This window comes from Schistocerca nitens, chromosome 2, assembly GCF_023898315.1.
Source record: "Schistocerca nitens isolate TAMUIC-IGC-003100 chromosome 2, iqSchNite1.1, whole genome shotgun sequence".
NCBI classification, from domain to species: domain Eukaryota; kingdom Metazoa; phylum Arthropoda; class Insecta; order Orthoptera; family Acrididae; genus Schistocerca; species Schistocerca nitens.
In genome coordinates, this window is record NC_064615.1 from 331,652,647 (window position 1) to 331,667,385 (window position 14,739).

The window sequence follows — 14,739 nt, forward strand, 5'->3', positions numbered from 1 at the left end:
TATGGGCAGCTAGACAATTTAAGAAAATTCTTTATAGAATGAGCAGAAACTAGCAAAATACACAAAACAATCACTCATATAAATACATCGGCTACACCATTGCAATTTCATAACCACTTCTACAACCCTTTAGATCACATAACACCGACAGATACGAAGAAAGTAAATTGGAAAAAGAAAACACTACATGGCAAGCACCCATATCATCCAACACAGCCACACATCGATCAAGACGCATCCAACACATGGCTAAGAAAAGGCAATACATACAGTGAGACGGAAGGATTCATGATTGCAATACAGGATCAAACAATAAACACCACATATTACAGCAAGCATATTATTAAAGTTCCCAATACCACAACAGATAAATGCAGACTTTGCAAACAACAAATAGAAACAGTAAATCACATCACAAGCGGATGTACAATACTAGCAAATACAGAATACCCCAGAAGACATGACAATGTAGCAAAAATAATTCATCAACAACTTGCCATACAACATAAACTAATAAAACAACATGTTCCCACATACAAGTATGCACCACAAAATGTACTGGAGAATGATGAATACAAATTATACTGGAACAGAACCATTATAACAGATAAAACACCACCACATAACAAACCTGACATCATACTCACCAATAAAAAGAAGAAATTAACATAACTAATCGAAATATCCATACCCAATACGACAAATATACAAAAGAAAACAGGAGAAAAAATTGAAAAATACATCTAACTGGCTGAGGAAGTCAAGGACATGTGGCATCAGGATAAAGTTGACATCATACCAATTATACTAACAACTACAGGTGTCATACCACACAATATCCACCAGTACATCAACGCAACACAGCTACATCCAAACGTATATATACAACTACAGAAATCTGTAATTATTGATACATGTTCAATTACCCGAAAGTTCCTAAATGCAATGTAACATATACCGTACAGTTAAAAGGAAGTCACACTTGATCAAGCTCTGCGTCACTTTCCATTTTTAACCAGACATAACGTCTGAGACAGGAAAGAATAATAATAATAATAATAATAATAATAATAATAAAATAGAAGGAAAACAAAGACAGAGGATGAGATGGTCAGATGAAGTTAATCGACACCTCATGTTCTGTTATTACCAAGCAACAAACCTAGGAACCAACACAACTGGATACAGATCACAAGTACACACAACATTTATTACCAGATACCCAGAATTAAAATTTTTAACAGAACAACGACTAGCTGATCAGATCTGTGTAATAATCAAAAATAACAGGATACCCCAGTCAGAATTAGAAAACATCAAACAACAAGTACAACAAATACTAGAACAAAATAATGTGCAATCAGAAGAAGAAGAAGAAAATACAGTAATGGACTCAAACATCCCAGAGCAAACAAACAAAGAACAACACACATCAATTAAACAATCAGAGGAAAACGACATCTTAAGACAGCCACCAGAACAAGCACAAATAGAACACGAAGTGACACACATGTTAGATATAGAAGAGAAATTTCAGCTGACATATATAGAATACAAAGACACAAATACAGACATTAGACCATTCTTGCATAGACCACCAAATAACCCACAAGTCGAAACAACAATAACAACTATCAACACAATCATACACAACAAAATAAATGAAAATACAACAATGGAAGAGTTACAACTACTGGTTTATGTAGGAGCACTCACTACACTAAATATACACACTAGGCAGAGATCAGAACCAACCAACACACAGAAGAAACCCACAAAACCAGCATGGCAACACAGGCTACAGATCAGAATAGAAAAACTGAGAAAAGACATCGGACAGCTAACACAATTTATAAGAAATGAAATATCAGACAAAAAACGAAAAAGGTTAGGTAAAATCTCACAACAAGAAGCAATGGAGCAATTAGATGAAAAGAAGCAGAAGTTACAAGCATTGGCCAAACGACTTAGAAGATACAAAAAAAGTGAAAATAGAAGGAAACAAAACCAAACATTCAACACAAACCAAAAGAAATTTTACCAGACAATAGATAACACACACATTAAAATAGACAATCCACCAAACATAACAGACATGGAACACTTCTGGAGCAACATATGGTCAAACCCGGTACAACATAACAGGCATGCACGGTGGATACAAGCAGAAACAGACTCATACAAGATGATACCACAAATGCCTGAAGTGATAATTTTGCAACATGAAGTCACCCGAGCAATTAATTCTACGCACAATTGGAAAGCCCCTGAAAATGATAAAATAGCAAATTTCTGGCTAAAGAAGTTCACCTCAACACATTCACATCTAACTAAATTATTTAACAGTTACATTGCAGACCCATACACATTCCCTGATACACTTACACATGGAATAACCTATCTGAAACCTAAAGATCAAGCAGACACAGCAAACCCAGCTAAATATCGCCCCATAACATGCCTACCAACAATATACAAAATATTAACTTCAGTCATTACACAGAAATTAATGACACATACAACACAGAACAAAATTATAAATGAAGAACAAAAAGGCTGTTGCAAAGGAGCACGAGGATGTAAAGAGCAACTGATAATAGATGCAGAGGTGACATATCAAGCTAAAACTAAACAAAGGTCACTACACTACGCATACATTGATTACCAAAAAGCTTTTGATAGTGTACCCCACTCATGGTTACTACAGATATTGGAAATATACAAAGTAGATCCTAAATTGATGCAGTTCCTAAACATAGTTATGAAAAACTGGAAAACCACACTTAATATCCAAACAAACTCTAATAATATCACATCACAGCCAATACAGATTAAGCGTGGAGTATACCAAGGAGACTCATTAAGTCCTTTCTGGTTCTGCCTTGCTCTGAACCCACTATCCAACATGCTAAACAATACAAATTATGGATACAATATTACTGGAACATACCCACACAAAATCACACATTTGCTATACATGGATGATCTAAAACTACTGGCAGCAACCAATCAACAACTCAACCAATTACTAAAGATAACAGAAGGATTCAGCAATGATATAAGTATGGCTTTTGGAACAGACAAATGTAAGAAAAATAGCATAGTCAAGGGAAAACACACTAAACAAGAAGATTACATATTGGATAACAGCGACTACATAGAAGCGATGGAAAAAACGGATGCCTATAAATATCTAGGATACAGGCAAAAAATAGGAATAGATAATACAAATATTAAAGAAGAACTAAAAGAAAAATATACACAAAGACTAACAAAAATACTGAAAACAGAACTGACAGCAAGAAACAAGACAAAAGCTATAAATACTTATGCCATACCAATATTGACCTACTCATTTGGAGTAGTGAAATGGAGTAACACAGACCTAGAAGCACTCAATACACTTACACGATCACAATGCCATAAATATAGAATACATCACATACATTCAGCAACAGAAAGATTCACATTAAGCAGAAAGGAAGGAGGAAGGGGATTTATCGACATAAAAAACCTACATTATGGACAGGTAGACAATTTAAGAAAATTCTTTCTAGAACGAGCAGAAACTAGCAAAATACACAAGGCAATCACTCATATAAATACATCGGCTACACCACTGCAATTTCATAACCACTTCTACAACCCTTTAGATCACATAACATCAACAGATACGAAGAAAGCAAATTGGAAAAAGAAAACACTTCATGGCAAGCACCCATATCATCTAACACAGCCACACATCGATCAAGACGCATCCAACACATGGCTAAGAAAAGGCAATATATACAGTGAGACAGAAGGATTCATGATTGCAATACAGGATCAAACAATAAACACCAGGTATTTCAGCAAGCATATTATTAAAGATCCCAATACCACAACAGATAAATGCAGACTTTGTAAACAACAAATAGAAACAGTAGATCACATCACAAGCGGATGTACAATACTAGCAAATACAGAATACCCCAGAAGACATGACAATGTTGCAAAAATAATACATCAACAGCTTGCCTTACAACATAAACTTATAAAACAACATGTTCCTACATACAAGTATGCACCACAAAATGTACTGGAGAATGATGAATACAAATTATACTGGAACAGAACCATTATAACAGATAAAACAACGCCACATAACAAACCTGACATCATACTCAACAATAAAAAGAAGAAATTAACACAACTAATCGAAATATCCATACCCAATACAACAAATATACAAAAGAAAACAGGAGAAAAAATTGAAAAATACATCCAACTGGCTGAGGAAGTCAAAGACATGTGGCATCAGGATAAAGTTGACATCATACCAATTATACTATCAACTACAGGAGTCATACCACACAATATCCACCAATACATCAATGCAATACAGCTACATCCAAACATATATATACAATTACAGAAATCCGTAATTATTGATACATGTTCAATTACCCGAAAGTTCCTAAATGCAATATAACATATACCGTACAGCAAAAAGGAAGTGACGCTTGATAAAGGTCCGCGTCACTCCATTCCTCACCAGACTTAACGTCTGAGAAAGTAAAGATAATAATAATAATAAGTTGGTCTCTGCCACCTACAACCTTTGGCATGCTGTAAACAAACAGAGCAGTCAGGTATTAATGACAAAGTGGATCATATTAGTAGCATCCACATACAGTGTGCAGATGATGTAGTTGCCTATGTGAAAGTGTTCTCTGATTGAAATTGTGGCAATATCCTGTCAGCTCTGGATAAAATGTAAACACTGTATAAAGACTGGAAATTGTTTCTTAATTTAGATGAATCCATACTTGTCTACTTCATGAAACATGAACGTTTAATGTTCTTTTATTTTCTTGACAGTATTTTTCATTTAGATATTTTTGTTTGTTATTGACTGTAGTAGGTATTGCCCCCCTTCTTGCAGCGGTGTATCGTAGGTCTCTAGAAGAGCGTAGCGTTCCAAAGGATTGGGAAAGGGCACAGGTCATCCCCGTTTTCAAGAAGGGACGTCGAACAGATGTGCAGAACTATAGACCTATATCTCTAACGTTGATCAGTTGTAGAATTTTGGAACATGTATTATGTTCGAGTACAATGACTTTTCTGGAGACTAGAAATCTACTCTGTAGGAATCAGCATGGGTTCCGAAAAAGACGATCGTGTGAAACCCAGCTCGCGCTATTCGTCCACGAGACTCAGAGGGCCATAGACACGGGTTCCCAGGTAGATGCCGTGTTTCTTGACTTCCGCAAGGCGTTCGATACAGTTCCCCACAGTTGTTTAATGAACAAAGTAAGAGCACATGGACTATCAGACCAATTGTGTGATTGGATTGAAGAGTTCCTAGATAACAGAACACAGCATGTCATTCTCAATGGAGAGAAGTCTTCCGAAGTAAGAGTGCTTTCAGGTGTGCCCCAGGGGAGTGTCGTAGGACCGTTGCTATTCACAATATACATAAAGACCTTGTGGATGACATCAGAAGTTCACTGAGGCTTTTTGCGGATGATGCTGTGGTATATCAAGAGGTTGTAACAATGGAAAATTGTACTGAAATGAAATGCAGGAGGATCTACAGCAAATTGACACATGGTGCAGGGAATGGCAATTGAATTTCAATGTAGACAAGTGTAATGTGCTGTGAATACATAGAAAGAAAGATCCCTTATCTTTTAGCTACCATATAGTAGGTCAGCAACTGGAAGTAGTTAATTCCATAAATAATCTGGGAGTATGCATTAGGAGTGATTTAAAATGGAATGATCATATAAAGTTGATTGTCGGTAAAGCAGATGCCAGACTGAGATTCATTGGAAGAATCCTAAAGAAATGCAATCTGAAAACAAAGGAAGTAGGTTACAGTACACTTGTTCGCCCACTACTTGAATACTGCTCACCAGTGTGGGATCCTTACCAGATAGGATCGATAGAAGAGATAGAGAAGATCCAACGGAGAGCAGTGCGCTTCGTTACAGGATGATTTAGTAATCGTGAAAGCATTACGGAGATGATAGATAAACTCCAGTGGAAGACTCTGCAGGAGAGACGCTCAGTAGCTCAGTACGGACTTTTGTTGAAGTTTCGAGAACATATCTTCACCAAGGAGTCAAGCAGTATATTGCTCCCTCCTATGTATATCTCACGAAGAGACCATGAGGATAAAATCAGAGAGATTAGAGCCCACACAGAGGCATACCAACAATCCTTCTTTCCACGAACAATACGAGACTGGAATAGAAGGGAGAACTGATAGTGGTACTCAAGGTACCCTCCGCTACACACCGTCAGGTTGCTTGCGGAGTATGGATTTAGATGTAGATGTACAGGATTATTGGCTCACAACTGGAGTCAGCTAGGACATAAAAACACATGAGTATAACAGTCCTTGGAGGATATTAAGTAAAATAATCACATAGACTCAGTTGTGGGCAAAGTAGGTGGCAAGTTCAAGGCATTGGTATGATACTGGACATCTGCAGTTGTTTCCAAAAGTGTCTACTTACTAAACAATGTTCAGCCCATAGAATAACATTGCTCTAGTACACAGTGACATGTTCAGTGAACAGCAGCCATTATGCTGTGTACAAACAAGGGCAGTATGAATGTTCCTAGGATAATTTGCCTCTCAGTAGTGTGTCTGAAACTTGCTGAGAAGTCCACGTGTCAGACTTCAATGAATGACATTGAATAACTTGTGAAAATGTGTTTAGAAAATTCTAAGAAATTATTTTAGGTTGGAATCTAAATTATAAAATATTCTTCAGCTTCATTAGCACTGCTCTTTCAGGCTGTTTGAAGATACAGCCATAATTGTAATAGCAGCCACAGAGACATAGATTATCATTCTTCCCATCCTCCACTTGTACATGGACTGAGAAGACACACTCATACCTGGCACAATAAAAAGCAGCTCTGTCATGTCCCTTACAGTGATTTGTAGAAAATAGATGTATGGTAGATGTAAGATAATGTGACTCACTGTTGTAACATAGTAGTGCTTTTCTTTTAAGTTTAAATTAATGTTTTTATCCATCTCCAACTGAATATTCTGCATCAAACTATGTCTAACACTGAAATAAAAAGGTAAACAAACACCAGAATCAGTTTAAGCATTTTTTCATTTACATTTTAAGTAAATGTGTAGGCAAAGTTAGTTGCTTTGTTATTCAGAGCTCCCCAATGTGAGGCACTTCAGTGGTCACTTTGGTTCAGATATCAATATTGTTAACCAAGGATAGAGGCCCATAAGTATTTTCCTGCCAGTTTTGTTGTAGTTACAGAAGTTACTTATTTTGTAACATAGTAAACTTAACTTTGCTTTATGAATTCTTAATTACAATTGTATCAAGGTGACATAATTGGGAAGAGAATACAATTCATTATAAAACAGTTATATAATTCATTACTGTGTGAAATGTAATAAAACTGTGTGTGTGTGTGTGTGTGTGTGTGTGTGTGTGTGTGTGTGTTTTGGAGTTAATCTGATCTTTGAATGTTTTTTTTTTCTTTTTTTTCCCCAGTATCACCCATAAATGAAGAACTGAAGGTATCTTTGTTAGACTGTGCATGTGAGCTGTTGAAGAAAACTCCAGTCCATGTAAAGAAGCAAGTGTATGAAGTTAAGAACATTCCTTGGCTGAGTCAGGGTGTGTATGTGTGTGTCCAGATACAGCAGCATGAAAAGTATAGGCCTCTCAGGTAGAGCGTACACTGCAACTTGAATTTACCATATCTTCATAACTAACATGTTCAAAAATTGCCATTTACTGTTTCTTTAAAATCCATAATTTTTGTAGATACTTTTTCTTGTGCTTGCAAAGTGTTGTTAAATGATAGGCAGTTAAACAGATGCTCATTGAGTGTGTTTACTGTTTGCTAATGTGTGCAAAATGCAGTTGAAAGCAGCTTCAGTTGATAAAGGAAAACCAGTGTTCTAATCCTTTGTAGTTATCCTATGTTTCGAAGTACAATATTACATGAATTACAAATAATTTAATTTCATTTCAACATTCGTTATTTATAATTCTGTTCATGCATCACAAGTAGCATGTTTATGTTTGAAGGAAATACCTTTGCAGTTAGTACTCGTTCAGGCAATTTCATCTCAAACCATACAGGACATGACAGTTCATGATCATGAGTTTCATGGAAAATTTGTATGTTAGATCTCTATATAAAATGTATTAAGAAATAAAATATTATCATTGTGAATGATACAGTCATTTGAAAAATGTATATTTTGTAAATAACTTTTAAAACAGTTGTTGTTGTTGTTGTTGTTGTTGTTGTGGTCTTCAGTCCTGAGACTGGTGTGATGCAGCTCTCCATGCTACTCTATCCTGTGCAAGCTTCTTCATCTCCCAGTACCTACTGCAACCTACATCCTTCTGAATCTGCTTGGTGTATTGATCTCTTGGTCTCCCCCTACGATTTTTACCCTCCACGATACCCTCCAATACTAAATTGGTGATCCCTTGATGCCTCAGAACATGTCCTGCTAACCGGTCCCTTCTTTTTGTCAAGTTGTGCCACAACCTTCTCTTCTCCCCAATCCTATTCAATACTTCCTCATTAGTTATGTGATCTACCCATCTAATCTTCAGCATTCTTCTGTAGCACCACATTTCAAAAGCTTCTGTTCTCTTCTTATCCAAACTATTTATCGTCCATGTTTCACTTCCATACATGGCTACACTCCATACAAATACTTTCAGAAATGACTTCCTGACACTTAAATCTATACTCGATGTTAACAAATTTCTCTTCTTCAGAAACGCTTTCCTTGCCATTGCCAGTCTACATTTTATATCCTCTCTACTTCGACCATCATCAGTTATTTTGCTCCCCAAATAGCAAAACTCCTTTACTACTTTAAGTGTCTCATTTCCTAATCTGATACCCTCAACATCACCCGACTTAATTCGACTACATTCCATTATCCTCATTTTGCTTTTGTTGATGTTCATCTTATATCCTCCCTTCAAGCCACCATCCATTCCGTTCAACTGCTCTTCCAAGTCCTTTGCTGTCTCTGACAGAATTACAATGTCATCGGCAAACCTCAAAGTTTTTATTTCTTCTCCATGGATTTTAATACCTACTCCGAATTTTTCTTTTGTTTCCTTTACTGCTTGCTCAATATACAGATTGAATAACATCGGGGAGAGGCTACAACCCTGTCTTACTCCCTTCCCAACTGCTGCTTCCCTTTCATGTCCCTCAACTCTTATAACTGCCATCTGGTTTCTGTACAAATTGTAAATAGCCTTTCGCTCCCTGTATTTTACCCCTGCCACCTTTAGAATTTGAAAGAGAGTATTCCAGTCAACATTGTCAAAAGCTTTCTCTAAGTCTACAAATGCTAGAAACGTAGGTTTGCCTTTCCTTAATCTTTCTTCTAAGATAAGTCGTAAGGTCAGTATTGCCTCACGTGTTCCAGTATTTCTACGGAATCCAAACTGATCTTCCCCGAGGCCGGCTTCTACTAGTTTTTCCATTCATCTGTAAAGAATTCGTGTTAGTATTTTGCAGCTGTGGCTTATTAAACTGATTGTCCGGTAATTTTCACATCTGTCAACACCTGCTTTATTTGGGATTGGAATTATTATATTCTTCTTGAAGTCTGAGGTATTTCACCTGTTTCATACATCTTGCTCACCAGATGGTAGAGTTTTGTCAGGACTGGCTCTCCCAAGGCCGTCAGTAGTTCCAATGGAATGTTGTCTACTCCGGGGGCCTTGTTTCGACTCAGGTCTTTCAGTGCTCTGTCAAATTCTTCACGCAGTATCGTATCTCCCATTTCATCTTCATCTACATCCTCTTCCATTTCCATAATATTGCCCTCAAGTACATCGCCCTTGTATAGACCCTCTATATACTCCTTCCACCTTTCTGCTTTCCCTTCTTTGCGTAGAACTGGGTTTCCATCTGAGCTCTTGATGTTCATACAAGTGGTTCTCTTATCTCCAAAGGTCTCTCTAATTTTCCTGTAGGCAGTATCTATCTTACCCCTAGTGAGACAAGCCTCTACATCCTTACATTTGTCCTCTAGCCATCCCTGCTTAGCCATTTTGCACTTCCTGTCAATCTCATTTTTGAGATGTTTGTATTCCTTTTTGCCTGTTTCATTTACTGCATTTTTATATTTTCTCCTTTCATCAATTAAATTCAATATTTCTTCCGTTACCCAAGGATTTCTACTAGCCCTCGTCTTTTTACCTATTTGATCTTCTGCTGCCTTCACTACTTCATCCCTCAAAGCTACCCATTCCTCTTCTACTGTATTTCTTTCCCCCATTCCTGTCAATTGTTCCCTTATGCTCTCCCTGAAACTCTGTACAACCTCTGGTTCTTTCAGTTTATCCAGGTCCCATCTCCTTAAATTCCCACCTTTTTGCAGTTTCTTCAGTTTTAATCTACAGGTCATAACCAATAGATTGTGGTCAGAGTCCACATCTGCCCCTGGAAATGTCTTACAGTTTAAAACCTGGTTCGTAAATCTCTGTCTTACCATTATATAATCTATCTGATACCTTTTAGTATCTCCAGGGTTCTTCCATATATACAACCTTCTATCATGATTCTTAAACCAAATGTTAGCTATGATTAAGTTGTGCTCTGTGCAAAATTCTACCAGGCGGCTTCCTCTTTCATTTCTTAGCCCCAATCCATTTTAAAACAGTAGAGAACTAAAAAAAATTACAACTAATAAACCAAAAGTACTGGAGACCTGGCAGATGTTTCTCTTTGAAGCTCCCACACACTTATGGGCTTTCTCGTAACTTACAAATTTAAGAAGAAAATACAAAAAAATTAATTATAAACAATATATAATTATAAACAATATCTTCTCTGCTCTAGCTGTGTGTATTATGGAAATATTTATTACTAAAAATTTTAAAAATCGCAATTTTATGAGTTTATAGGAATTATTTACTTGGAAACCCCTTCACAAAACTTATGAAAATTCAAACGGGCTGACTTGGAGCAGGAGAGGCACCAAAGGACACTTTAATTTTCATTATCTATACTTCTACAAATAAATTCATAAAACTTTGTCAGCATGACCAGAAAGGATGCAGGATTCACACTCATAGCAGTAGAAGTTCAAAAACATAACAGAATAATTTTTTTCTCTGTGAAATTTCATCATTTTTTTCACTTACTGTTGGCTACATTTGTTGCTATAGGTTAATTTTTCTTCATAAGTAAGAGAGATTCTTTGATGAATTTTGCACAGCATACAAAACATACATACAGGCGTATGAAACTCTAGAATTTTCCAAATCTATTAAAAACTGTGGTAAAAATTGAGATAATTAACTATAAAATTGAGCTTTTTCTAAACATGAAGTTTAAAATGTAACAGCTCATTAATTTTTTCATAAATAAAATAAATTTAGAGTTTCATACACCAGAAAGTATGGTTTGTATGCTATGCAAAATTCATCGAAGAATCTCTCTTACTTATGAAGAAAAGTGTACCTATAGCAACAAATGCAGCCAATAGTAAATGAAAAAATGATGAAATTTAACATGTAAAAGAAAATTATTTTGTTATGTTTTTTAACTTCCACTGCTATGGGTGTGAATCCTGAATCGTTGCTCGTCACTCTGACAAAGTTTTATGAATTATTTGTAAAAGTGTAGGCAATGGAAATTAAACAAATTAAAATGTCGTTGTGCCTCTCCTGCTCCAAGTTGGCCCGTTTGACATCCTACCCCCACCCCTTAATAGTTACTACAGTCAAAGTCAACAAACTTTTCTGTTTAAAGTGTTAGAAATTTTTCAGCATTCTGCATATTTCACATAACTGAATTTCTAGTGTAAAATACGCATGTTGGCAACACTGTTTCCAGCTCTATTCTGTTTATCGCAATTGTTGGAAATCTGTAAGAGGTATTGCAGAAATATCTTGGTCCTCAAATGACTGTGTTACCATCATATCCATTGTGCAGGAATTGCTATACTTGCTATAACAAGAAATTTAATGATAACCCACCTAAACAATCACTGTCACCAGAATGTGAAATTAAGAAAGACAGTGCAGATGTTTATATTCCTGGGTGTGAGATTGTTGATGCCTTGAATGTTAGCATTTCAGTTTTAGTCCCTAATATCCCCCTCCCATAAATGCTCAGACAATATAAGAAGCCCAAGAAGAAAACGGTATGTACAAAGAAAAGTGGAAGAACTTGAAACAAGTTTTGCACATCCAACATCTTCAAAACTTTGTGACATGTATAATGTAGATGCACTTGGTGCAGAACCTGAAGATAGTGACATGTGCACCCAATGTGATGTATGGTTTCAAAACATAAATACTGCTATCTCAGCAGCCATCTGTACTGAGAAGGTGCATTTACTGATTCCACATAGCTACTTCAAGCAGTTGATACGGAAATACATACCCTCTTCTCCACATTATTTAATTTCAAAAGCTCATAAATAAAGAATGAAATAGGTATTTGGGCATGCCCAGATTCCTGTTGTGGGCATCCATTGCAAGATGATATGCTTAATGTTGCTCTGGGATATTACCTAAGTGATGACAAAGATTGCAACAGGCAAAGTCCTAATCAGGCTGATGTTATCCCTGTTAGTGAGAATTGTGAAAAAATTAAAAAGGCAAAAAGATATACATATAACGAGATCAGTAAGTGAAGCGTATCTCCTAACAAAAGAGGAGAACCAAAATTTAAAAACTGCTGTCATAAAATTCTGCTCTTTATGATCAGAATGGGTAAAATGCCAGGTAGTGAAGGAAGTATGCACATGTATTGAATGTACTAATTTGAAGCTTATTTGTTTCACCATAAGTAGTGTCACACAGAAGTAGTACACAGAGATGGATCTGTTACTTTTGTCTATATGTTTAACTGCAAGATAAATGTTGGTTGCAGGAGAGTGCAAGGTGTCCTGGTGCTTAACGGATGCCCGTTGAACCACTACACTTTCAGGATACTGACAGTGACATAACCTATGCATTTAGAAGGGAGGAGAGTTGGTGAAGAAGACAGTGGTACTAGGGAAGTTTGTAACAGAGGTTAGGCATTAGGTCATTTTTAGGAGTAGCTCACCACCATATCCACAGGATCAGAGACAGGCCCTAGCAGAAGTAAAATCAGCAACATCCCACAACACTGATACATTAGTTCTTCATTTTGACCATGCTGAGAACTGGTCTGTTTCTTTACAGAACACTGTTCAAAGTTACTACTGGCACACATCATAAGTGTCAGTAATCACATTTGTTGCTCACTTCCTTGGAACATCACACTGTTTTGCTTTAGTTAGTGATGATCTCATTCATGACAGGGCCATGCAGGCTGTGCTGTCAGCATGGTGATTGATGACATAGCATTTAGAGGCCATACATTTCATAAACACATGTATGTGACTGACGTAGCATTTCACTTTAAAAACTGCTTTTAGCTTTGTGAGCTTGGAAGGCATTGTACAGGAATGAAACAAAAAAATGGATATTTTCAACAACAGACCATAAAAAAGTGCATGTGATGGTGTATGTCATCTCTGTAAACACTGTGTAGTATCCTGGAGTGGCATATACATTGCAACAACAGTTCTCCACAAAATGCTTTGTGTGAAATGCATAGACCTCAGTAAACTTCAGAAGACTTTGTTGTGAGGAACTTCAATTCTTGTGTGTTTGACAATCAGTGGTGGATGGGACAAATAATTAGTGTCTTTCATGAGGTGGAAGATGTAACTGCCTTCTTTATGACACCTCATGGTCTGACAGATTCTTTCAAATGGCCATCAGTGTGCAGTTCGAATTTCCCAAGTACTTCTCTTGTTGGATTATCCTGTCCATGTGCAAATCCAGCTCGACTATACAAGTTCAGTGAGGGGCAGATAAAAATTCTTTTGAACAGTGCAGTGTTGATTGTTACAGAGCAGGCAATTTTAATTTGTGGAATGTCATAAAAAAGTAAAATCATGGCAGAAGACTAAAAATTTGTGAATAATATCAGAAACAGAAAAATTTATATACAAAGCTATTTTCTATATTTAATTTTTTATGACTTGCTTGCTTGAAAGAATAAACAATTGTTTTCCATCTCACTTATAAGGCTGTAAAACAATTATTTTGACTAAAATCACCAATTTTTATTTACGTTTACTGAGTATCAGCAATCAATTTAAATTTTTAAGTGTCCAGGATTTTTTGACCTTGAGAGTAGCTAGGTCTAACATAAAAACTTCTCAAATTTTACACTTCAAGATATTGCCACTCTGATTGTACATTCCATGAGTACAGTAACAAACTATTATACCATGCAATTTTTAGAAAATTCATGGTGGGGGTTTTAGAGAAAAAAAAAATTATAAAAGGTGTACAGCTTTACTTCCACCGTTTGCCAATAGTTGGTGACAACGGTAAGTAGCAGTCAAAAGAAACAGATCGCAGACATCAGGCAGTTAGCTTGGACCTCGATCAACATAACCTCATTCAAACATAAGATGATTTTTGTCTGCATCATAAAGTTGTTCTTGATTGTAAATGTCAGTTTACGAGCCTAATTTTTGTCATTTGTGGGTGTTACTGTTTTGTCCAATATGAAGAAAACAGCGGCTGAGTCTCATTGAATGCTCTCAAGTATGTATGGTAAGGATACTATTAGTGAAAGAATGTGTCATGAGTGGTTTCAATGCTTCAAGAATGGTGATTTAACATTGTAGACCGGCATAGTTGTGGAAGAGAGAATGTTTTCGAA

At 36.4% G+C, this 14,739-nt stretch overlaps 1 protein-coding gene across 2 annotated transcripts in view; it reads left to right on the plus strand.

Moving 5' to 3' along the window:
• Positions 1-14,739, plus strand: part of LOC126236130 (TELO2-interacting protein 1 homolog) — a 153,475-nt gene that overhangs the window by 26,510 nt on the left and 112,226 nt on the right. Inside the window, exon 4 of one of the 2 annotated variants that reach the window (XM_049945207.1) lies at positions 7,521-7,698. In XM_049945207.1, coding sequence (XP_049801164.1) covers positions 7,521-7,698 — 178 coding nt within the window. Of the gene's footprint in view, positions 1-7,520; positions 7,699-14,739 lie in introns of those variants that run through there. The other variant, XM_049945208.1, reaches the window with a different exon arrangement.